General features: G+C 28.7%; 6 protein-coding genes across 9 annotated transcripts; 2 read left to right on the top strand and 4 right to left on the bottom strand.

Moving 5' to 3' along the window:
- Nucleotides 1-148: 148 nt before the first annotated feature.
- LOC141533780 (uncharacterized) lies at nucleotides 149-7,380 on the top strand. 2 transcript variants are annotated; one of them, XM_074252824.1, is made up of 5 exons: nucleotides 150-680; nucleotides 1,698-2,506; nucleotides 2,944-3,252; nucleotides 3,724-6,123; nucleotides 7,036-7,380. In XM_074252824.1, the coding sequence occupies exons 1-4, from the start codon at nucleotides 323-325 to the stop codon at nucleotides 6,079-6,081; spliced, it is 3,834 nt and encodes a 1,277-aa protein (XP_074108925.1). In that variant the 5' UTR covers nucleotides 150-322; the 3' UTR covers nucleotides 6,082-6,123; nucleotides 7,036-7,380. The 2 variants fall into 2 exon arrangements, with proteins under 2 accessions (XP_074108926.1, XP_074108925.1); XM_074252825.1 differs by lacking the exon at nucleotides 7,036-7,380 and having other exon boundaries at nucleotides 149-680; nucleotides 3,724-6,260.
- A 1,167-nt stretch (nucleotides 7,381-8,547) lies between these two features.
- Nucleotides 8,548-11,036, bottom strand: LOC141533785 (uncharacterized). Its single transcript, XM_074252839.1, has 2 exons — nucleotides 10,894-11,036; nucleotides 8,548-10,152 (listed from the first exon to the last, which is right to left on the bottom strand). Exon 2 carries the CDS (start codon nucleotides 10,128-10,130, stop codon nucleotides 8,733-8,735), a length of 1,398 nt encoding a protein of 465 aa, XP_074108940.1. The 5' UTR covers nucleotides 10,131-10,152; nucleotides 10,894-11,036; the 3' UTR covers nucleotides 8,548-8,732.
- LOC141533782 (uncharacterized) lies at nucleotides 10,894-13,708 on the bottom strand. Its single transcript, XM_074252827.1, has 2 exons — nucleotides 13,657-13,708; nucleotides 10,894-13,458 (listed from the first exon to the last, which is right to left on the bottom strand). Exon 2 carries the CDS (start codon nucleotides 13,451-13,453, stop codon nucleotides 11,459-11,461), a length of 1,995 nt encoding a protein of 664 aa, XP_074108928.1. The 5' UTR covers nucleotides 13,454-13,458; nucleotides 13,657-13,708; the 3' UTR covers nucleotides 10,894-11,458.
- A 263-nt stretch (nucleotides 13,709-13,971) lies between these two features.
- Nucleotides 13,972-15,716, bottom strand: Pex16 (peroxisomal biogenesis factor 16). Its single transcript, XM_074252840.1, has 4 exons — nucleotides 15,375-15,716; nucleotides 15,052-15,298; nucleotides 14,638-14,920; nucleotides 13,972-14,508 (listed from the first exon to the last, which is right to left on the bottom strand). Exons 1-4 carry the CDS (start codon nucleotides 15,499-15,501, stop codon nucleotides 14,149-14,151), a joined length of 1,017 nt encoding a protein of 338 aa, XP_074108941.1. The 5' UTR covers nucleotides 15,502-15,716; the 3' UTR covers nucleotides 13,972-14,148.
- On the top strand, nucleotides 14,789-22,145 carry LOC141533788 (lysoplasmalogenase TMEM86A). 3 transcript variants are annotated; one of them, XR_012480347.1, is made up of 8 exons: nucleotides 14,789-14,927; nucleotides 16,560-16,606; nucleotides 17,061-17,224; nucleotides 17,319-17,512; nucleotides 17,590-17,705; nucleotides 17,821-17,931; nucleotides 21,600-21,824; nucleotides 21,944-22,145. XR_012480347.1 is itself a non-coding variant. In XM_074252842.1 (7 exons), the coding sequence occupies exons 1-7, from the start codon at nucleotides 14,873-14,875 to the stop codon at nucleotides 18,638-18,640; spliced, it is 792 nt and encodes a 263-aa protein (XP_074108943.1). In that variant the 5' UTR covers nucleotides 14,789-14,872; the 3' UTR covers nucleotides 18,641-18,840. The 3 variants fall into 3 exon arrangements, 2 of the variants coding, with proteins under 2 accessions (XP_074108943.1, XP_074108945.1); XM_074252842.1 differs by lacking the exons at nucleotides 21,600-21,824; nucleotides 21,944-22,145 and adding an exon at nucleotides 18,536-18,840; XM_074252844.1 differs by lacking the exons at nucleotides 14,789-14,927; nucleotides 21,600-21,824; nucleotides 21,944-22,145 and adding exons at nucleotides 16,318-16,335; nucleotides 18,536-18,838.
- Xpc (DNA repair protein complementing XP-C cells homolog) lies at nucleotides 20,334-24,286 on the bottom strand. Its single transcript, XM_074252826.1, has 5 exons — nucleotides 22,344-24,286; nucleotides 21,940-22,145; nucleotides 21,580-21,844; nucleotides 21,232-21,400; nucleotides 20,334-20,854 (listed from the first exon to the last, which is right to left on the bottom strand). Exons 1-5 carry the CDS (start codon nucleotides 24,192-24,194, stop codon nucleotides 20,460-20,462), a joined length of 2,886 nt encoding a protein of 961 aa, XP_074108927.1. The 5' UTR covers nucleotides 24,195-24,286; the 3' UTR covers nucleotides 20,334-20,459.
- Nucleotides 24,287-24,352: the final 66 nt, after the last annotated feature.

The raw sequence follows: 24,352 nt of genomic DNA on the forward strand, positions 1-24,352 counted from the left end.
ACAATGATGGCTGCTCGTGTTTCGCCAACTAGCCAGTGAATAGTTCTTAATCAAATGGGTGCTAAAATAAAATCCCGTTTCACAAATATACACAACGTACTAACAATCATTGTTAATTACCTCAAATAACTCCTGCACTAGTTAAATTTTTTTTTTATTTTTTATTTTTTTTTTTTTTTAATTAAAATAAAAAATGATGTAAATAACAGTGAACGGTTTTTGTGTTGTCGAAAAAAAAAATTTGTTTTTAAAAAATAGATTTTAAAAAATAAAATAAATTTATTGTAAAAATCTAAAATTAATAAAAAAAAAAAAATTAAAAATGAACGACAGTGCCTGTTTAGTGCAAGATTGTGATTTGATATCAAATAATTCAGAATCAATAACAATCGATTCAACAGAATCACGTCACAAATCAATTTCTGATGACGATAATGATGGTGATGGTGATGACGGTAATAAACAACAACAGACGACCTTGGATCAATTTAATACATTAATAACTATCAATGCAAATGTTAATCAAGATCATAATCATGTTAAGGGTGATCATCATGATCATGATGATGATGATCGTCAGCTTTCACTGAATATTCTAGGGAAAACATCACGTGTCAGTTTTCCCGATGACGATCATCTGATCACTGGTTACTTGGAACCCGCCAATCCATGGGAGCAAGGTAAAAATATTTACTTGTCATATTTTTATTATATTTTTAAATATAAATATATATTCTTGATCTATACCTAAATACAATACTTGGTACATTGACTCATCAACTGACAAATCATTTCATTTCACAATAAACTAATTTTAACGCACCTATGTCGCAATCTACTTCATAGGTTTGTTAATTAATTAACTAGACCTACATTTTTTTTTATTACTTTTTTTTAATGAATAATTAACAATAATATAGTTAGCCGACGTTTTTAATTTTAAAAATTTTTTTTTTCATTTATTTAATTTGAAGAAAAAAATATTTTTAAAAAATTAGAATTATAATTTTTAAAAAAAAATTTTTTGTAATTATTTTTTCTATAAAAAAAAATTTTTTTAATTTTTAAATGTCGGGTAATTTAATTTTCATTGAAATTCTGCAGAAAATTTATTATTTTATTACAAATAGTTTATGGATATTAATTAAATTAATATTTGAAAATAAAAAAAATTTTATTTTGATTTATTAATAATTAAAAAAATTTTTTTTAAATAGTTAAAAATATTTAAATAAATTTAAAAATAAAAATATTAATTTGAAATGTAAAAAATTAAATAAAATGAGATTGTGGGCCATTAGCTCATAGACACTATTTCACAATAGGATTCTATGATACTAAAATACTAATCAATTTTATTTTAATAGTATATATATTATTTGACTATAATTATAAAAATTAAAAAATTGTTTTCAATGAAAAAAATTTTTAATTAATTAAAAATAAATTTGATAAATTTATATATATATATAATTTCAAAAAATTCCGCTAGGTGGCTGCGGCTCTCACAGTTAGAATTTTAAAATCTGAGTATATAAGGAGATTTAAATTTATTAAAATAAATTAATTTAATTAAAATTGAAGATTCATTTTTTTTTCTCAATTGTAATTTAATTTTTTTTAATTATTTTGATCAAATTTTTTGACATAAAATTTATTAATAAATTAATAAATAAAAAATTATTTATTTTTTTTAGCGCACGGTGTGACTTTGGAAAGTTTATTACGAGCATACGAAGAATCATGTAAAAAACACGGCTGCATCCCTCTAAAAAATGTGATAAGTCAACTAGAAAAATTAGATTTAACGTCAAACAACGAGCGACATCCAGAACTTTCCCTAAAAAATGAAGAATTAACAAAAGCAACTTCAGAACCGCTGGAAGAAATATTCAGGCGGTTGCAATTTGTCAAAATAGATTTAGAATCTTCGGGATTAGACGACGAGAGCGCAGAAACGTTATTCGACATATTTGAGTACTACGAATCAGCGAATCACATTAATATTTCTCACAATGGCAACATAGGAGCCCGAGGTTGGTTAGCATGTGGACTGATGATCAAAAGGACTTTGTGCCTGGAGCAGCTGGACATACGCGACATCGTCCTCACTCAACAACACATGAACATTTTAAAACGTCCATTACAATTTGCGGCACATCTACAGACACTTAAACTTGAAAATTGCGGATTAGCTGGACGCGCTTTTGTTATTCTGGCTGCTGCGTTGAAAGTTTGTACTGGCTTGAAGGAATTGCACTTGGCGGATAATAATTTAGCCAAGTGCGACGCCGTTCTCTTGGGAGGGATGCTTAAAATTAATCATCACTTACAATTGTTGGATGTCAGTAATAATAATTTACAAGACGATGGGGTCAAAGAAATTTTAAAGGGATTAATTGCACAAGCTATTGAAGAACACAACGAAGCTCGTGGTCTAGGTGTTTTAATTTTGTGGAACAATCATTTTGGAAGAGATTCTTCTGATGTTTTTTCTGATGTATTGGTATGTAAAAAATTTTTTAAATTTATTTTTATAAAATATTTATTTTTACTAGCAACCTTGACGTTTTTAAAAATATAAGCTCATCCCGGTGTTACACCCATCAAGAGCTTTCATTTAAGTACCCACATGCATTTTTGATATATTTTTCATACATATATATATATATATATATATATATATATATATATATATATATATATATATATATATATATATATATAAATATATAAAATATATGAAAAATTGATGTGGGTACTCAAATTAAAGGTCTTGATGAGTGTAATCTCGGGGTGAGCTTATATTTTTAAAAATGTCATTAGTTGATATAATACCAGGTCAATTATTGATATTTTTAAATTGAGAAGAAATAGCTTAGAATTTTTTTGATAAAAAAAAAATAAAATTAAAAAATCTTTAAAAATTATTTCTGATTCTAGATGCACTCAAAAACATTAGAAACATTAAATATCGGTCAAAACGCCATGGGAGATGATTTTTTGGAGGTGTGTAAAAACTCGCTGCGACGAAATCAAACTCTCCTGCAACTAGGGATCCAATCAACGGGGTTAATATCTAAAGGAATTCTTGCGCTCACAGAAATAATCGAAATGAACGACACCCTGGAGCGAATAGACCTGCGGGATAACAATCTTCAGTTGACTGGCTTGACCTTCTTATCTCTTGCGTTGAAGAAGAATACCAGCGTAACTCGGATTGACCTGGATGATAAAGCAATTAGTAAAATAGTAAGTTCCAAAATATCAATAATTTTATAAATCTTAATCATGCCTACAAAATATGAATAAATTCAAATTTGGTCATATAGTTATTAATTAATTAATTGAGTCATTAATTATTGACATTTTTAAGGATTAAAGCTCATCCTGATGTTACTCTCATCAAGACCTTTCATTTGAGTACCCACTTGCATTTTTGATATATTTTTCATATATACATACATATATATATATATATATATATATATATATATATATATATATATATATATATATAATATATGAAAAATTGATGTGGGTACTCAAATGAAAGGTCTTGATGAGTATAATCTCGGGGTAAGCTTATATCTTTAAAAATGTCATTATTTGACGAGATACAACGTCATTTGTTAATTATTGAAATCCCAAATACTTGTGACCAAATTTGAATAACTACTTTACCAAAAGAATTCCAAAATAATTATTTATTGTTTGATTTAGCCGGCAATGGCTGACCAGTACATAGAACTAATCAACGAAATTCGCGGCTACTGCGAGCGCAACGAAGAGTTGTACGATAAAGCTTCAAGCACATCAGAATCAACAAGCCCGGAACACAGGAGTAGAGTGTCAAGCGTTAGCTCGCGTAAGATCTCGTTGACTTGTCAGACACTGCCAGCACGTTCGCCTCCTTTAACGGGTACCACGAGCGAGGTGATTGCCGTCGGTACCACTCGAACGTCATCGTCTTTACCGTCGACATCAACGATACAAACGGCAAAACGTACAACCGGTGGACGTTTGCGTTCGCCAGCGCCCTCGCCAATTCCCTCGCCCGTGGCAAGCCCGATCCCAAGTCCCTCTCGAAATCGTTTCGTCGTTTCACGTGTTTCTGAAACTTCACTAAGTTCTACTAATTCATCAGCCTCATCATCGCCGGTGACACCCCCGCCCTCATTTTCATCTTCCCCTACTATATCCTCCTCTCCATCATCATGCTCCACTTCAACTTGTTTCTTCCCTCCAGATGGTTCACGTTTTCGCGTTACTATCGTTACACCTGCCTTAAAAATAAACGAGACCGCATTTACCGACTCTGATGATTCCGACAGTGTCTTCGTTAATCAGCCGCCGGTAAGGCCCGAAAATATCAGGCCCCCTGTCGTCGAAGTCAAACCGTTGGAATTGAATTTTAAGGCCCAGAAAATTGATTCGGAATCTCAATCTAACTTACCGACAGAATCTACGTTATCTTCTGAAGAAATAGATAAATTATCAGTTTGTTCAGAGATGAGGCTTGAATCGGTAGAAAAAGTACCTGAAATGTCTAGAGATAATTCAGAGACAAATGTAACAACGATTAAGTCTAGTTTTACGGCTGAAATTACTCCCAGTTTTACTACAGAAATTATTACGCCGACTTTTAAATCTGAAATTGTAATACCTACTTTATCAACTGCTGCAGACCCCAATATAGCAGATTTTACCGGATCTACCTTACCGACAGTTGATTTTAGGCCAGCTGAAGTTCTTACAAGGCCAAATGTACTAGATGAATGCATAGAATCAAATTCTTCTGAAGAAATCCAATCTAAAGAAGCTATAGGATGTCTTACCCAACCTAAAGAAGCTATAAGATGTAATACCCAACCTAAAGAAGCTATAGGATGTTTTACGGGATCAGAAGAAGCTATAGTAACCTTAAGGCCTGAATCTTCAATAGAAAGGCTAGATTCTAATGACTTAAAATTAAATGAAATAGAAATAGAATTGGAAAGATCATCACAGAGTAACGAAAGGCTCACTGACTTAAGGCCTGATTCTAAAGAAAACTCTGCAATACCGAGTTATGATAAAGAAGATACTTGTTCTACCTTACCGGCTGTCGAATTAAAATCAGACACTAGGCCCTCTGTTACACCTGAACAAAGTATAGTAGAGTCAAGAGCACAATCATCACAATCATCTAACCCTTCATCAAGTCTAGATCGTCTCTTAAGCCTATTCCAAAACCCCGGGAGCCTGTTTACCGCGTCAGCGTTCGAACCTACGGTACACTCTTATACTTCGCCGTTTAGCCACGTTTCAAGCATGATGGCGCTGGGTGACAGGTTCCAAAAATTCCTGCGTGACGGCCTGATTGATTCTAACGAGAAAAATAATATTCAGAGTAATAAAGAATCATCAGATGCATTTAAAGTACCTGTTGAGAGTCTTTTTGAGGATAATAATCATCTTAAAGATGATTTAACGTTACCAATGACGTTAAACGTCACTAATTGTGATAACACAAACATCAGTATTAATCATCCTAATTTAATAAATAATAATACTCATTTATTAAGTAATCTTACGTGTGATATAAGTGTAAATAATTTATCTGATGATCTTACGGTTGATAAGGACCATAATAATATATTAGTTGATAGTAATGATTTATTACATCCAGAAGTAGAAATAATTTATGAACACTGTGAATCTTTTGATGATCATCAAGCGCGTTTGATTGTGAGCAATGATGAAGAAGCTTTTTTTTCACAGAACTTATTGATTGATAGATCCGCGGATAGATCTGTTGCACATCGTAATAGTCAAGATTCTGGAATTGAAGAAACTAATACTTGCGAAGATAATCTGGATGGTTTTGCTGGGAGTTTAGACTCTGGTATTGAATCTGAGTGCTCCTCAGTTTGTGTTAAGACAGATGAAATTGTTAATGATGAGGCTGATGATATTGCTCGAGATGGAGGCGTTAATGATGATGATGGTGATGATGATAAAAGAAGATTGGAAGAAATAAAAAAGGCTTTTAACATTCCTGTTTCTAATAATGACGATGATATTTGTTCAAATTCATAGCCTTGGATCTTGATGGATTGAATTTTTTAATTTTTTTATCAAGTGAGTGGTGATTAACAAATTAATTTTATTAATATACATTATAATAATTACTTATACATAAGTCGGATTCTTTTTTATACAAAGATTTATTCCCAATTTTTTGACATTCGTAACTAAATTAAAGGTTTTAAAATTTATGTTTTGTTTTTAATTATATTGGTAATTAATTATATTTTTTGTTTATTTTTTAAAAGTATATTAAGGAGATCCCCGTAAAGTAGTCAAATTTTTTTATAGACATTTTTAACACTAAGAGATTATTTGGATCTTTTTAATAATAATAAAAAAAAATAGTTTTAAAAAAATCCGGTAGGTGGCTACGGCTCTCGTAGTTAGAATTTTAAAATCTGAGTATTTGAGGAGATCCACGCAATTTTTAAAACTTCCTGAAAATTTGTAAATTCAATCCCAGATTATACTAAGTGAAAAGAAATTTTAGATAGTAACTAGTATAATCCAGATATTACCCAATATAATCCAGATTACAATGAGTATAATCCAGATATCATCCAGTATAATGTGGATTATACTAGCTACTATCTAAAAATTTTTTTTTAAACAGATATCACCGAGTATTTCTACATATTATTTTTTTATAGGCATTCTTGACACTAGGAAGACAATTGGATCTCCTTAATAAAATTTTTAAAAAATTTTAATTTTAAGAAGAAATAAATTTTTTAAAAATTATTTCTATTTGCCCATTTCGCTTTGAGGTGTGCAATTTTTATTGACTAGAATTTAGACTGATTAAAAAATATTGATTATTATTATTATTATTATTATTATTATTATTATTATTATTATTAATAATTCTAAATACTCAAATAAAACGCGAAAAAAAAAACAATTTTTTATATTTTAAAAATCGTATTTTATTATTCGTCAATAATTAATATAATTTTGGCTTAGTATCTGACGAAGAAATACCCGAAAGTAAAATTCAAGCCAAAAAAGAACTTCGAAGTAATCTATATCGTTTCCAATTGCCTGAAGAATTTGACGACGTCGGCGACGAGCTTGAACCAGAGTACCAACGATACGCAAAATGGCGGATATGAATTTTAAAAATCACCAATTAATATTTAAAAGCTTATAAAACATATAAAAGACATTACATCAAAATATTTCAATAAATTTTAGCTTAAATTATTAAATTATTAAAATTTTAATCATGTTGTAAATTTTTTTATTCACAAAGTTATACAATCGTACATTAAAAAAAAAAAAAAAAAAAAAAAAAAATATTTTTACGATCTCATTCCTGGTGTCTTGCTATAAATATAGTAAATATTGTATATTATATGCCGAGTGCCACGAGATTTAACAATATCATTGTTTGCCAGGCTCAGTTTTATCTCGTGACACTTATTTGGAATAAAATTTTTAAGTTTAAACAATCTTTGTCAATTGAAGAAATAAAAAATCGGGTAAATTTATTTTATTTGTAGTAAATTTGTACTTTAAATTGAATTTTAGTGTTAAAACCTGAAACTCAATAAAATGGCCGCCGGAATTTTAAATTAGTTCTGCGACTTGCCGCTAGAATTAAAAATTTTTTTCCCGCCATTTCTTCAATTGACCAAGTTTAAAAAAATTTAAGTTGTAAATATGTGTGATTGATTTAATAAAAATAAAAAATAAATAAATTTTTTTCAATATCATTGAAGCGATATATATGTAATAAAATAAAGTTTTAAAGGAACTTAATGAATTGTTACTAATAATTAATCTTAATCATGAAGAAATAATAATACGCGTTGATTGTTGGAATAAAATAAAAAGTGTTATATTATATCGTTAAAATCTATATTTGTATATAAATGTATATATAGTTAAATATATACATTTATAAATTTTTTGTGCATAATAAAATACAAATATATTAAATGAATATGAATGAATGACAAATTAATTGATATTTGTAAATAATTAATTTTAAAATAATATTCTTCATTGTTTATTAATAATGCTAAATTGTAAACTTAATATAATTATATATAAGAAATTAAATATAAATAAATATCGGTTATCAATAAAACTAAAATTTATGTTTTAATTTATTTACCTATTTTTTTTTTATTATATTAATTATTAAAGTTATTAAAGTAATTAAAGTTATTTATTTATTCTCATGATTATTTGAGATTATTAAATTAAAATTAAATTTTTAAAATTTAAATATTTTTTGTAATTTGGCGCGAAAAAATATATTATTAAAATTTAAATTTGCGCGCGCTTGACTATAGCGTTTACTATAGTTTTTCATACTGATGAAATATTCGACCAATCACATCACGAATAAATTGTTTTCACATAAATTTCATCTCAATTTTAAATAAGGAAGGATTAATTGGAATATTGGTCTAATTAGAGCAATGTAAAAGCTCTGGAAAAAATAAATAAATAAAAAAAAAACAGGTATGATTTATTACTATTATTTTTATTGATAATATATTACATTCAGATGCAAAAAAAAATGTTATAAAAGTATCCAGCGATTCTAACCTAGATTTATATCGCGATCCAAATGCCAAAAGGTCGTATAAATTGATATGCTCTTAGAATTTGGGTCGCAATATTTTCTTTGTACTAAAAATTTTCCAAAATTAATTTTCCTTACCTAATTTTTCAATTCTTGCCGTAATTATAGTAAAAAAATATTTTAAATTATCATCATCATCATCGTCCTCTGCCTCAGCAGCTTCAACAGCACTAACAAGCTCTTTGTCTTGCGCCAAAATTTTCCCCGCTTGATCATCAAAAATTTTTCCAGTAAGTTCATAAAAATTCATACTTTTATCTCCAAAATGAATAATTTTCTTCCTCAAAAATTTGTTAATAAATTTCCTGTGATAATTCTTAACAATATTCCTAACCTCATCATCTTTAGCAATCAATTCGTCCAACAATTTGATTTCTTCTTCAGGCACAGCTAACCCAAAAGTCCTCCTAAATTGCAGATCTTTAACAATGGCCTCTAAGCTCAATTTTATTCTTCTCTCTACCTCTTTTTCCACATCAAAATGTCCGGGCTCTCCATCTCTTCCTATTCTTAAATACTTCTGAGGATCTCCAGTAGAAGAAGTAGCGAGGCTCAGAGCTTTGGATTGTTCGATAGAAGCGCTGCGAGGCAGAACAATATTCAGAATTTCAAAGCAGCTTCTATAAGCCGCAGAATTAATTAAAAGCGTGTCAGGATCTCCATTGATTGCCGCATAAGCATCAGGACCCACACGGATGATCAGAGATTTAAGATAGTCGCGATCTTCTATTGCTAACCTCAATTGCTTCTCATCATACCGAAAGCCTCCGTACTTCTTTTCGTGCAAAATATAATGAATCGCATGTCTTCCTTCATCATCTCTCGCATTTAACAATTCTTCTTGATCATTCTCCGTCATTTTAGCTGCGATTGTCATCGCAGCCCAATCGTTGTCTTCTTCGATGGCGTACATCAACAATGTCTTATTTTTACCGCTCTTTACTGCAACATCTGCGTCGTAATCCGTCAAAAGAAGCATCATTGAAAAATCATTATTTATAATTGCAAAAGCAAGCATCGATAATTTTCCTCCAAAGTCATCCGACCACACTTTATCATCCTCCACGTATTTTTCAAGCATTTCTTTGTTAAACTCGAGGTTAACATTTGCGCCTGCTTCTAACAAAATGCGCCCGATACTGTCGTTTCCGACAAAACAAGATATATGAAGCGGTTGGGTGCCATCTTCTGCCATTACATTGACATTTGCATCGTAGCTATCCACGAATAATGTCACCAAGTCCAAGTCGCCGTTAAGACACGCTATATGCAACGCTGTGCACCCGGCTTGCGGCCCGGTTGAGATTAAAACTTCGTTCACATCTGCGCCGTCATCCAAAGCGCTTTCAATGGCGTTGTAGTCGTATTTTTCGATAGCTTCAAGCAACATGGACGATTTAGTGGTTTCCTTTGGAGAGTCGGAATCGGCAGCCTTGTTTGTTGGAATTGAATCGTCAGCCATTTTTTTTTTTTTAACTTGTTTTCTGTAACAGATTAAGAGTATTTTGTTTTTAAATTTATTTTATTTAAATTAGTCTTGTTTGAAGATGATAATTTTTATTTTTTACTTTAATCTCTTTCTTTTATTATTAGGACGTTAAAAATAAAATAATAAGACAATTTAAAAATAATAAAATGAAACAATTTTTAACACATTTAATGAGATAATTTTTAATATAATTCGCTTGTTAGAAAAAGAAATAACTTTTATGACAAAAAATAATAATACAAAAATTCTATAATCAAGGCGCGCGCAAATTTGAATTTGCAAGCGCGCGCTTTGACTGTAGAGTTTGCATATATTTTCATGCTTATGATATATTCAACCAATCACGTTACGAAGAGTTTGCTTACATGATATATTTTCATATTTATCATCTAAATTATAAAAGTAGACTTTCAATATCTAAGTTTGAATAAAGCCGCACTTCTTAATGTGGACACGTTGCGTGAGCAAATTTCGGTCAATATCTTAATCAGCTATTAGGTAAAAAAAAATTTTAATGATAAATTTTAAAAAAATTAGCCGCTTTTAATATTTTATTTTTTTAATTAAAAAATATGTGATAACCATAAAACATATGTGATTCTAAATTCAGACCACATTTTTTTTAATCATTATTAAAAATAAATACACATTTATATATACTTATCAAACTTACTCTATAATTCTTGATATATATTAAAAATAATAATAATAAAAAAAAAAAAAATGAAGTACTTACAGATTTATCAAAACTTCTTTTGTTGAAGTAAAAAAAAAAAATTACTAAAATTCAACTAGTTGTATAAAATGCTCTATAATAAATCCAAAGTATGACAAAACCTACTTAATAGGCCTCACTTATTACATATACTGGCATAACAAAGAACTGAAGTAGTCCCAGTGAGTTTAGGACCTTGAGTTTTTTCGGGAAAATTCCATTCTCATTACTATCTTCCTAGTGACGCATGCGCTTAGTAACAATTATACCAATAGCTAATATTTTTACAGTGGAAACTAATTGACAATAAAACTTTTATGTTATTTTACAGTAATTCAGACATTCTCGTTGAGAAGAAATAAGAAAGAAGAAAGGAAAAAGTGTCTAAAAAAAATAATAATATTTTATTTCTTCTTTTATTATTATATCCTTACAATGTATTATAAATCTTAACCTATAAAATTAATTACAAAATCATAACTAATAATTTGTGAAGATATATGACAAAAAAAGAAGCTCTATTTTATCTTCTTTTAAATTATATAAAATTAAATTCTCCACAAGGAAGAAAATACATTTTTGTAATTCATGAAGATTTCCCGGAATTATTTGAATTAATTATAAAGGAATATTCATTGATTATATCTCTCAAATCACTATTAGAAAAACAATCCATAATCTTCCGCGTACAAGGATAAGGTAATTTTTTAATTAAATTAAAAACAGTAAACCTATCAACTTGATCTAACAATTTCTTCCTCATCAGGCCTTTGTGAAAGCGCGCTTTAATCACACTCTTGTAGTGCGCAAACTCATATTTATTATCGAGAGATTCAAGAATCTGGAAGACAACTTCATTCTTCAGAAGCACCACCATTTTGTTCAAGTCCGCAGTAACGAAATCATACAAGGTAATATCATCATAATCACTAATACGGTATCTCTTCATACCTTCAATTTCTTCCTCATATTTACTTTGATACCAAGCATTTAAATTTCTAGAACTTAATTTTTCACAGTCCCGTTTGTTGATGCAAACGTTCAAAAGTTTCATTTTTAAAAAATACTGACCCACAAAATTTATAAAACTTTCAAGGTCAACATCGTCTTCTTTGGCTTTGTTTTTAAAAGCGTAATCTAGCGGAGTAAAACCTTTGTCACAGGCATTGTACTCAGCCCCAAACTCCAATAACAATTCAGCAGCCATTTTGTCTCTATAAAAAAAAGCCTTGTGAAATAATGTGACGCCATTTTGATCCTTGATGTTGACATCGAGGCCCCTTCTAGCCCAAATTTCAACAAATTTCAATAAATTAGAAAAAGGTTTGTTAAATGACGTCGCTACATGCGGCAATGCGTAAACTGACCTGTCTTTCATCAGATCAACATACAATTGATACTTAACAAGCGCTTCCAAGTTCTCAAACTTCAAAGCAAGCTCAAGTATTTCAAGGTTAAACCTCCGAGCAGCTGTAGTCAAAATGGCGGTCATATTAACCAAGTCTAACTTGAGATTTTGATCCCTGAACAAAAACTCAACAATGTTATAGTCTTCTTTCAAAATATTCGCGCTCCTCGGAGTGGACACGGCCGCAAGCACTGGTTTATACCCTCTGTGGTCTCGGAAGTTTACATCAGCGCCCCTTGCGACCAGTAGCTTAACTATTTCTTCTCTGTGGCACTCGCAAGCTAGATACAGCGCAGTGTACTCGGTTCCGTAAGGCGTAAGGTATGTTTTATTGCAATCTTCGCCATTGTTTAGCAAAACTTCGACGACATTGTAGTAGCCGTAGACAATAGCGATGTGAATTGGGTACAAATTGTACTGGTCGACGTTCTTCGGGCCGATGCTGTAGTAGAAGTCGTACTTAATGTCCGCGCTCGCGCCATTTTGGAGCAGCAAGTCCGCCATTTTACTGTTGCCGAGGCGGCAAGCTATATACAGCGCAGTTTGCGAGCCGTAACGTGAGTAATTGATTGAATTGACGTTTATATTGCGTTTTAATAGAAGTTCTACGATTGTATAATAGTTTTTTTGCACCGCTATGCATAGAAAATTTTTTGCCGTCATGGCGGCGCTGATGTCGACTTCTCGGCATTTTTTTAAAAGTTTTTCGAGAAGTTTGTGGTGGCTGCTTTCTAACAAGTCTGATAACAACTTCAAGTAGCTTTCTGCTGAAATATTAATGTCGGATATGTGATCCACGAGAATTTCTAGAATTTCTAAATTTCCGTGCTCCAGAGCGATGTCGAACGAATTTTTTTGCAACAAATTTTTTTTATCTATCTCTGCGCCTTTTTCTAAAAATTTTTTCACTGTGTAAATTTTATTTGACTTCACGGCGAAGTTTAAGGGAGAGTTGAGGAATTTTTCAGTCGGATTGTTCACTGGGGTGTTCTTCGAGAGAAGATAGGTTATTATTTCGTCTTGAAGGTAGTCAGTCGCTAAGCAGAGGTATTTGTAGCCGGAAAACCACAGATTGGATATCTTTAAAGGGTTGATTATTTTTTCTACTGTTTTTAAATCGCCTTTTATTATTCCTGCTATTAATTCGTCTTCTTCGGGGTTGAAATTTTCCATTTTTACTATAATAAAAAAATTCATTTAATAAAGAAGAAATATTTTTTAATTTAATTTAATTTATTTGAATCAAAAAAATATTTCTTGGTTTAAAAATTATATAAAAAAATTTAATGTTTTTTTTTTTTTTTAATTTTTGGGAAGAAATATTTAGTATAAAATAAAATTAGTGAGTCAAAAAATTTTATAAAAATGATTCTTACCTTGAATTTATTTATTTACTCTGCAAAATTTACGAACCTACAGCTGTTAGACAAATCAAAACAATAACACATAACAGCTGATTTTTAAAAATCGATTATCATACCTTTTTTATAATTTACAATTCTGCGCAACTCTTAACGTAAAGCGCTAAATTTAAAATTTTTTAAATGCTAAAATAAATAAATTAATTATTTTATTAACTGAAGAAATAAAAAATATTTCTTCCAACAATTTTTTTGTTAAAAAAAAATTACTTAAAAATTTTTTTAAATAATTTATAAATTATTTAAAAATAATAAATAATTTTAACAAAATTAATATAATATTAAAATTTATTTAAATACAAAAATTGCAATAAATATTACACCTAATGCCTTAAGAATTATAAAAATCTAACACAATCGGAATGGTTGTACTTACAACAGACATAAATTTAAAAAAAAAAAAAAAACAACCGACCTATGGAAGAATTAACCCTCAAGAGGATCATATTAAGACGACCACATGTAAAAGTAAGATTCCTGCCAGTGCGGCAAGTACTTGGCAACTGGATCGGCAATGAATCTAGCAAGCGGTATGTTTCTACTCATTTTATTCAACAAAGAGTTGATTTTATCCTTGCTGCACTTTTCATAAAACGGCGAGCGTAGTAAGTACAGCACGACATTCATTTTCCGTCTGATAATTTCCTGCTTTTCTTCTTTAGTATATTGTACGTTAGCCGATTCCTTGGAAATTGTGAAGAGATTAAAAGCATCTAGAGTCAGCGCAGTGGCCCAAGGTAGCCAATTTTTGTTCCCTTTTACCATCAAGCTTGTCAGGTGAATCAATGGCTTCAGTATGTATAGTGTCTGGAATATTTTTAAAGTTAGTGTAATTTTAATTAATTTTTATGCAAAAAAATTTTTTGCATCAAAATTTTACAAAAAATTAAAAAAAAATTTTTTTTTTCCCAAAAAAAAAAAGTTAAAAAATTTTACCTCAGATAGAGATAAATTTTTAATCGATTCAGGATTCGGAGATTGAATCCGATACTCTTCACCGTGCAACGGAGTCAGCTTTGACCACTGACCAGTTTCCAGAGGACCTGGATAATGGACGCTCCGTACAACAAGCCCTGTCCGACGCAACTGATAACCTTCTTTGGGGATATGCTCGTTGCGGAGGACTTTATTAAGCTTGTCATGATTTAACGGAGAGATTGCTGGCACTTGGATGATCCGTTCTTTATTTCGATGGACCAAAAAAAGCCTCAGTAGTGCTCTTAAAGGTAAGAAAAATGTATTTAAATAATATATGATAATTTTTCGTTAAAAATAAATTATCAAAAAATAAATTTTAAATGATATTTCATTTAAAATAATTTTTTTGTTAATTAAAAATTAATATCTTACTTAACAGATTGGATAATAAATATAATAACCCATTTTCCATAATCTCCCCACAATTTTTTAGCCGTAACTTCAAATAACGCTTCAGTATACTCAAGAGTAGATAACCATATTTTTATTTGAGATTTAAATTGTGGCAGTTGCAAATTTTGGTACTTAATACTGTAAATCAGCCGATCATTTAGTAATATTAATAAATTTGGCAATGAGTAGATAAATTCGCTAGCCATTGATGATTCTGAAAAGCGACCTAAAAATTAAAAAAAAAAATTTATTAATTAGAAAAGTTTTGATAAATAAATAAATAATTAAATAATTAAATATACCTGCAGTAAAATATGACAAAAACTGTATAGTTTTTTCAATATCAGCAATCGAATGCGGATTTGATGATATCCATTGCTTGTAAGTATTCCAATACGACGATTTTTTCGGTAATGACTGGCCTACCATTTTTCAACAACAAACTTTAATTAAAATAAACAACAAAAAGTAAATTTTTTATTAAAAAAAAAATTATTTATTTATTTTAGCCGTGTATAACTTTTTAATTACTCAGATTTCAATACTAAACTTTAATTAAATTAAACAACAAAAAGTAAATTCTTTTATTAAAAAAAAAAAATTATTTATTTATTTATTTTGGTCATGAATAACTTTTTAATTATTCAGATAATTTTTTTAGGTTGTTTCGAATTATTATTATGCTTTGACCAGTGCTGCCAGAGTTCGACTATCTCAATATCCGCGAACTAGTTTGAATTAGTCGTTTTTCCCGCCAGAGGGCTAGGCGGTTTTTTTTAAATTTAGGTTAGTTTTTAGAAATTTTTTTTTAGTTGTTATTTTATTAATAAAAAAAAATTAAAAATTTTTAGACGTCCGCTAACTTCAGTGTCATTATATTTATTATATTATCTTAAATTATAACATATGATTTTTTTTTTAATAGTTTTGTGAACGTGTGACGAAGTAAAAAATTTCAAAGTTTTTTTTTTAATTGTGTACAAAAAAAATTAAATTTTTAAAAAATTATCATTATTATTTTAGAATGAAGCTGGAATTACAGACTCCGATATAAACATGTTTATACATATCTTCTTGTTCCATAGATGGAATAATATATATATATATATATATATATATATATATATATATATATATATAAATAATAATAACGTTAAAGTGCGCATGATCAAAAATACATACACAAGTATATAGTATACAGTGACTTCTGACAGCTTGCACTTGCAGTTTGCATTAGTCAATGTACGATTCACCTACGACGTTGTATGTTAATAAATATTTATCACTTAGCTACCACTATTTCTTTGTGCATTTAATATAATTAACTTTAATATAAGTAAATTTTAAATACGTTAACTAAGTAACACGCAAATGTTAATTTATTGGTTATTTGTGATTTTTTAGTCAGTGCGTCGAATTTTAATACAACAATATTTTTATTTTTAAAATTTTTTAAATTGATTTGTTTTATTTGATACATTTTATAGTTCGGTGGTTGTTTTCATTTTTAACAATGTCATCACCAACGCAAGTGGTATGTATTCTTACTAATTTATTTATTAAGAGTTTTTTTTAATATTATTATCATTATTTTATTAAGTTGTGACATTATAATAATAATAATAATAATAATATTAATAAAAATAAAAATCAATTAGAGCAAAAAAAAATATCACTTTTTACTTTTCTTCAATTTAAAATTTTTTATTTGTATGATCAGTCATATTTAATAGATTTAATTTAATAAAAATTAAATTAGCCGATATTTAAAAATTTTTATAATTTATTTTATTGAAAAACTATTTTTAAAAAATTAAAAAAAAAATTTTTTTAAATTGCACTTTTAATTTTTCCACAAATGAAAATTTAAAAAAAAAAAAAAAAATTTTTTTTTAAATTATTTTTTTAATAAAAAAAATTATAAAAATTTTTAAATGCCGGCTAATTTAATTTTGATACTTAATGAAATAATTTATTTATTTTTACAGCTAAAAAGCATCGGACCAAAATTGGTACCATTCTTCAAGAGTATTTGCGTATATTTTGTATTACTAGCTGAGCAACCTTCATTATTCACCGCTTGTTTCAAATGTTTGCCCATAATAAGTCTCATTGTTTTTGTATTACTTCATGGTATGAATTTATCTGACGAGTAAGTTTTTTTTATTCTTCAAATTAAACTAACTTCTTCAAATTTACCAAAAAAAAAAATATAAATAAAAAAATTGACCATATATTCTTCCTAGGTATAAATTTTCCCGAAGAATACTAACGGGGCTGATATTCAGTTGCATGGGCGACGCATTAATTGTATGGCCAAATCTTTTTGTCGCCGGTATGTCGATGTTTGCCATTGCGCAGATAATGTATATTACTGCCTTCGGTTTTACACCACTGAATTCAACTTTAGGAGCAATGATCTACGCTCTTTGTACCATCGGTAAATTATTTTATATATTTTTCTATTTTATTTTTTTCTTCTTTTGCTAATTTTTTTTTTTTTTTTTTTTTTTTTAGTTATTTATATATTAATGCCAGGATTAGAAGGTATTTTAACTATTGGAGTGCCAATATATACTACATTGTTGGGAACAATGGCTTGGCGTGCTATTTCACGTGTTCGTTATTTCAAGGTATGCAAAAAAAAAAATTTATTTAGTGAAGAAATATAAAATTCATTAATTTTAATATATAAATTCATTTCGGTGTAATATAATATTTTTTATTAATTTTTTTTTTCTTCTAAAGGAACCATGGACATGGACACAATTATGCAGTTGCATCGGAAGTATATTCTTCTTAATATCAGACACACTATTGGGTTTCCATCACTTTTATCATCCGGTTCCATATGCAACGGTAAGTAGAATAATATTTATATTTTTATAAGTTTAAAAGTTGAAATAATAAAAATAATATTGATAAGATATCTTAATATGACCTTATTTATATACTTGTAATAATATTTGTAGAGTTAAAATAACAATATTAGCAGTAACTCTTATTTACTTATAAAATAGATTTTTTTTTTAATTTATTTAAAAATCTGATTGATAAAAAATTGTAAAAGAAGAATATTATTTAAAAAAATTTTGATTTTTTTTCGGATTGAGAAAATTTTTAAATAGTTCAAGAATTTTTCTTCTTGAATTATTTACTTTTTTTTTTTTTTTTTTTTAAATAAAATTCATTTTATTTAATCAGGATAATTATTTTATAAAAATTTTTATTTTAAACATCAACAAAGTAGACAATATTAGTAAGCAACAAAATAAAAAAAAAAATAAAGAAGATAATTGTTGTCTTCCTGCAACACAGGAAATTACCATGATTGTTTTTTATAACTTGCTGTATATTTTTATGATTACATCATTATATACATTGGAATATTTAAAAAAAATTTTTAAGTCATTTTTAATAATAATAATAATAATAATAATAATAATAAAATTTTTTTATAAAGGTATCAATAATGTTAACCTACTATGCAGCGCAATTAGGAATCGCACTAAGTGCTGTTGATTCAAAAGGAAGTGCTAAAACTCCAGTAACACTTGTTAAACAATAAATAAGTATAATTTACTATTAATAATAAATATTATTATTTATAGATTAAAAATAATAACCATATTATTATTATTATACATTAAAAGTAGGGAAAAAAAAATTAAAATTAATTTTTAAATGGTGATTTCTTCTAGAGTGCAATACTTTTTAATTTAGAATTTTATTACTTTGATAATATCAAATATTTATACATATTATATACTAAAAACATAAAAATATAAAAATATATTTTTATTAATAATAAGTAGATATTTTATTGATATATATATATATATATATATATATATATATATATATATATATATATATATATATATATATATATATATATATATATATATATATATATATATATATATATATATATATATATATATATATATTTATTATTATTATTATTATTATTATTATTATTATTATTATTATTATTATTATTATTATTATTATTATTATTATTATTATTATTATTATTATTATTATTATTATTATTATTATTATTGTTGTTGTTGTTATTATTGTAGATTCACAATTTATTATAGTGATAATAATCTTCATTATTAATAATTATAAAGATTGTCGGAATTTTACATTAAGGTTTTCTTCTTTTTAAATTTTTTAAAGTTATTAAAACTGACATTATAAATCCGATTATTTTAATTTTTGACACTGAGTTAATAAAAGTTGAATATTTTTATTTTTATTAAAATTTACCGGCATAATAATTGAGTATTAATTGTTACTGCCAAAAATAAATATTTAATTTTTTTTATTTAAATTATTACAGACAATACAGATGATTTAATCACTTTTTAAATTTTATCTAATAAATTAGATATTAAACTAGTTGTTATTTTAAATTATTAATTATTGTACGAAGAAATTATTTGTGTAGAAAAAAATATAAAAATAATAAGATATTAATTTAATAAGTGATATGAGGATAAGAATGATTTAAAATGTGATCTCGGTAAAGAACTGAAAGGGAAGATTGTTTTTATTTTTTTATTTTTTTAACAATAAATGCATTTCTTCTCAATATCAATCTAATGAATTTATTAAAAATACGTTTTAGATTATGATCAGAAATAATTTTATAAAAAATTTTCTTAATTAAAAAAACAAGAAAATTAATAATTCACAACACTGAATTTATTTAAATAAATTAAATTCTTCTCAAAAAAAATTTTTTTTAATTAAAACACATTTTATTAAAATTAATAGACTGACAGATTTTGAAAATTAAAAAATTTAGAATGTTTTGTAGTTAATAAATAAAAAATTGCATAATATTTAACATGTAGGTATGAAATTGTATTAATTAAATATATAGTGTGTTGTGACTTATTTTTAACGTTATAAAATGTTGAACTATTGTATGATGATTAAATAATAAATTTAAAAAAAATTATTTGAAAAATAAATTAAGGATAAAAATTAAGAACTAGGTAAACTACTTACTGCGTAATGAATAAATAGTAAAATTATCATTTGCGTGCAGACTGGTAATAATAACCAATTTAAATGAAATTTATTTAAATTATATGAAATTTTAATTTTAAATTGACTATTATAATAAGTATATCCTTGAAGATATCACTTTTAAAATTAAAATTAAATTGATTAGTTTACAAAATTAATTTTTTTAAGTAATTAATAAAATTAATAATTTAAGTATTAAATTAATGAAAAAATAATTTGATGCAAATTTTTTTTATTAAAAAAATTTTTATTACAACTATTGTTTCACAAAATTCACAGTAAAAAACATGAATTTATAAATTCATAAATAAGTAAAAAAATAATTACTTAACAATAAAAAATTAATTTTTACGTTTTTTAATACTATTGCTTTTGGTTTTTTTTGCAGGTACTTTATTTTTTTTATCATGATCATCATGATCACCATCAAGACTATCGTCTTTGCCTTCTTGAGAATCATTCATATTGTACTTGTAAGCAATTTTTTCTTTGATCAAAACCCCGCGAATTAATTTCTTCCAATTTCCCCAAATTCTTTTATCACGCTTTTCTTTAGCGCGTTTCTCGGCTTCTATTTGCTCTTGATTCCAGGCATCTCTCAGAGTTTCTTCGTGTTCCTCGCACACAACATAACCCTGTGTCATTGGCATCGCACCGCGACAACCAAAATTAAAACCAATTACTGCTTGAGCGCAGTCAATTTTTAGTTTTTTAGCAATTCGGGCCAATCCTGGAACTATTTTAAATAAAAATTAATTTTTTTTTTTTTTTTTTTTTTTTTACTAGAGATAGTAGCTAGTATAATCTGGATTATAATTAGTATAATCCAGATATCACTGAGTATAATCTGGATTATAATGAGTATAATCTGGATTATAATGAGTATAATTCAGATATCACTGAGTATAATCTGGAATGATATCCAGTGTCATCTTGATTTTTCCTTGTATAATTTAAACATTTTTTTTTTTATATTTTAAGATAAAATTTTTAAAATAATAAAATAAGTTTTAAAATATTTTTGAAGACGTTAAAAATAAACGCTTACTAAAAACAGCGATAGTAAAAATTAAAATAGCTTGTATTTTATATAAATATAATAAGTACACTTACGATCAATATGGACAGTCCCCTTGGGTAACATGCATTGTTTAAACAAATCGACATTGCCGTATTCATTACGTGGTATTATTCCATTTTTAGCCACTGGAGGATCGTATTGATTTGTTTGCCATTTACCAAATAATTCTAGAGGCTGGTCTTTTACAACTTGTCCTGTAAACTATTTAAAAAAAAAATATTTATCAATAAAAATTATAATTAAAATTTAAAAATTAATTTATAATTTTTTTTAATAAAAAAAAAAATTATAAATTAATTTTACAATTATTTTTAATAAAAAAATAAAAATTTTTATTGATTTTTTTTGCAATAATTTTTTTAAGAAAAAAAAAAAATTACTTTATCCATCTTCGGCATAGATTTAACAATCTTATAAGCTTCCTGTGCTGGTTTAACAACCCTGGCTTCTCTCAACCAAGTCTCCCGACTTCTTAAAGTATGAACACAGTGCCTGGAATAAATAGCTTCGCCGTTCTTCAAATAACCAAGTGGTTGGCAATCTGGAGGGTACAGCGCTTCGTACTTCAGTAAATGACGCGCGAGTGCGTACAAAGGATGTCCTTTGTAATCCGCAGTTCTTTCTGGTAAGGGCTGTTCCAATTCCCTGAAAAAAAAAAAAAAAAAAAAAAAAAAAAATCAAACAATTATTATTAATTTTTAAAAAGTAAATTATTAATTAACCACTAAAATATCACTTACATAGTAAGCAACGCTTCATCTTCAGCTCTGGACATTACACTGTTACTTTCAATCCAAGGAGACAACGTTTCTGTCCACCATTCTTGATCAATCCGTTGTTTCCTTGTTACTGTCAACCAATGACGGCAATAACGTCTCGTTACATCTTTTAATTTTCCCACGGAATTCCAGGCTACTACATACAAGACTGGAGATGGTGCTTTTTTCTGTAAGAATATTTTTGTTAATTATATTTAATTATTTTAATCAATAAAAATTATAAGTAAAAAAATTATATTTATAATTTTTTTAATTTTTTTAATTTTTTTAAGCCAAACGTTTTTAATCAATTAAAAATTATATTTATAAAAAATTTTTAATTAAATATCTGTTAATTTCAATTTAAAAAAAAAAAAAATACTTACAAAAATTTCCGCAACACAGTGAACTTTATTATCCGGCACGGAAATACTAATCCAGCTTTCTTCATCCTCAACATAAACTTCCGCCCAAAGATACCTAGAATCCCTAACATCAACAATATCTTCATCTTCATCACTCGACAAAACTTTTCTTCTCTTCTCACTTAACCTCCTTTCTTCTTCAACGCCCTCAAGTATTTTTCTTCCCACGCCAAGTTTCTTCTTAACCTTAAATTCCTTCTCCGAATCCTCACTATCACTTTCAGTCTCTATTTTGTCTTCCTCAATTTTTTCTTCTTTGCCGACACTAGATAAAATTACCTTCCCCCTCTCCAATTCTTCACTCCTCCTTTTTTTCACGACCTTATCTTCACTCCTCCCTCTCCTTAATCTTTTCCCCTTCTCTTCCTTAACTACCTCCTCTTCTTCTTTTTTATCTTCAGTGCCCCCACTCCTTAATCTTCTCCCCTTCTCATCCTTAACTCCTCCCATACCTTCCTTAACCCCTCCCACTTCTTCCTTAACTAACTCCTCCTCTTTTTTACCCCCCACTTCATACCTTTTCAACTTCTTAACCCCCCTCTCTTTATTACTCGCAAACTTCTCCCTCAACAACTCCGCTGCCTTTTTCTTAGCTTCTTCCTTCGCCATTTTGTCCGCAACTTTCGAGTTTCCCACCACGGAACTACAAACTGTCCTCTTCCTTCCTCTTCCTCTTCCTCTTCCCCTTCCTTTATTCTTCTCACTCCACTTCCTAGCCATAGTGTTTCTAATATCCTCCTCCTCCTCTTCCCCTTCTCCAGCTTTCTTCCACAGATCCTTATCCTTAGCCCCTCCTCGTTCCTGATCCTTAGCTCCGCCCCGTTCATTAGTTCCTTCCCTCTCCTTCTTGCTGATCTTGATCAGCTGATCAGATTTAGGCTTCATAGGAGGAGGACAGAGTGACAAAACAAGCCTGCAGTGACACCCAATGGCCCTTAGAGCAGCAATAAACAGGAGAACAAGTTCCCGGTAGTTCTTAACCTTCTTCTCACCTAACCTCTGAAGAAAAAGTTCCTTAGTCACTGGAACATCCTCTTTGTTAAACTCCACTTTAATCAACCCGCGGAACCACTTGGTGAACTGCTCAACGTACTTGATGTCAACCCTGCCCTTGGGGTAGCTGACACTGGGGATCAACGACAGAACAGTTGACATAACCTCCGGGTCGTTAACCTGCTTGTTAAGATGAACGCCGTGAGCTATCCAGCAAAGAAGACCGACTTTGTGGACCAACAGCTGATTCGTCCGGATCCTGGAGTTCATCTTCTTGATCAGCTGGGCCTCAAGGTCGACCTTGTTCCTCTTCCGCTTGAAACTAGGCATTCCAGTTCCTGGAAGGGTTATGTTCACTCCCTCCTGCGGAACTTGATAGTCCGGGCGCTGAAGCTGTTCCTGGAACTGTTCTTGTTCCTGGAACCGTTCCTTAGGCGTTTCTTCTTCTTCTTCTTCTTCGGGGAGCTTGAAGGACCCAAGGCCACTTTCATGCTTCAGAAGTAGATCAGCGATCTCTGAAGACAACTCTCGCGGTCTAGAAGACTCAGGAACTGGCGCTGATGCTCGGGACGGTTCCACAATTGGGTTGTTGATCTTCTCCAAGTTCTTCATCACTTCAAGAAGAAGTTCCGCGTTCGACGCGGAACTTTCTGGAACATCATCGTCTTCTGAGGAAGAAGATGATTCTATTCTAGCTCTTACCTTTGGGTTAGACTTCGAGGTTGATGCGGAGGTCGAGAAAAATGAACTTGTTAAGTCGATCTTTGAAGATGGCACCAGGTACTCGGTACTGTCTGAACTCTCGTCTGATGAAGACATTTTGAAGTGACATTTAGGTTTTATGTTAGGTTTTGAAGAATAATTAGCACTTAGTAAATTCACTTAGCCGCTTAGGTAATGTAAACATAACCGCGATTGAGTATACATAACACGCGTTGGTTAAGAAGTGGTGGAGGGAAGGTAAGATAGAGAGGTGG

Source organism: Cotesia typhae, unplaced genomic scaffold (genome assembly GCF_013202065.1).
Source record: "Cotesia typhae breed Kobodo isofemale line unplaced genomic scaffold, CoteBio_Ctyphae scaffold_121, whole genome shotgun sequence".
In the NCBI taxonomy this organism is placed as follows: domain Eukaryota; kingdom Metazoa; phylum Arthropoda; class Insecta; order Hymenoptera; family Braconidae; genus Cotesia; species Cotesia typhae.

What these genes read in the sequence shown, in the direction of transcription:
- LOC141533788 (XM_074252842.1), top strand. Translation starts at nt 14,873, where the DNA reads ATGATCCGTTCTTTATTTCGATGGACCAAAAAAAGCCTCAGTAGTGCT. An exon ending in TGTCATCACCAACGCAAGTG is followed by an intron (nt 16,607 to 17,060) that starts GTATGTATTCTT and finishes TTATTTTTACAG; the next exon opens with CTAAAAAGCATCGGACCAAA. An exon ending in CACGTGTTCGTTATTTCAAG is followed by an intron (nt 17,706 to 17,820) that starts GTATGCAAAAAA and finishes TTTCTTCTAAAG; the next exon opens with GAACCATGGACATGGACACA.
- LOC141533780 (XM_074252825.1), top strand. Translation starts at nt 323, where the DNA reads ATGAACGACAGTGCCTGTTTAGTGCAAGATTGTGATTTGATATCAAAT. An exon ending in ATGTTTTTTCTGATGTATTG is followed by an intron (nt 2,507 to 2,943) that starts GTATGTAAAAAA and finishes TTCTGATTCTAG; the next exon opens with ATGCACTCAAAAACATTAGA. An exon ending in ATAAAGCAATTAGTAAAATA is followed by an intron (nt 3,253 to 3,723) that starts GTAAGTTCCAAA and finishes TGTTTGATTTAG; the next exon opens with CCGGCAATGGCTGACCAGTA.
- Xpc (XM_074252826.1), bottom strand. Translation starts at nt 24,194, where the DNA reads ATGTCTTCATCAGACGAGAGTTCAGACAGTACCGAGTACCTGGTGCCA. An exon ending in ACTGTGTTGCGGAAATTTTT is followed by an intron (nt 22,146 to 22,343) that starts GTAAGTATTTTT and finishes ATATTCTTACAG; the next exon opens with AAAAAAGCACCATCTCCAGT. An exon ending in GGGGACTGTCCATATTGATC is followed by an intron (nt 20,855 to 21,231) that starts GTAAGTGTACTT and finishes TATTTAAAATAG; the next exon opens with TTCCAGGATTGGCCCGAATT.
- LOC141533785 (XM_074252839.1), bottom strand. Translation starts at nt 10,130, where the DNA reads ATGGCTGACGATTCAATTCCAACAAACAAGGCTGCCGATTCCGACTCT.
- Pex16 (XM_074252840.1), bottom strand. Translation starts at nt 15,501, where the DNA reads ATGGTAGGCCAGTCATTACCGAAAAAATCGTCGTATTGGAATACTTAC. An exon ending in TTTGTCATATTTTACTGCAG is followed by an intron (nt 15,299 to 15,374) that starts GTATATTTAATT and finishes TTTAATTTTTAG; the next exon opens with GTCGCTTTTCAGAATCATCA. An exon ending in TTTATTATCCAATCTGTTAA is followed by an intron (nt 14,921 to 15,051) that starts GTAAGATATTAA and finishes CTTACCTTTAAG; the next exon opens with AGCACTACTGAGGCTTTTTT.
- LOC141533782 (XM_074252827.1), bottom strand. Translation starts at nt 13,453, where the DNA reads ATGGAAAATTTCAACCCCGAAGAAGACGAATTAATAGCAGGAATAATA.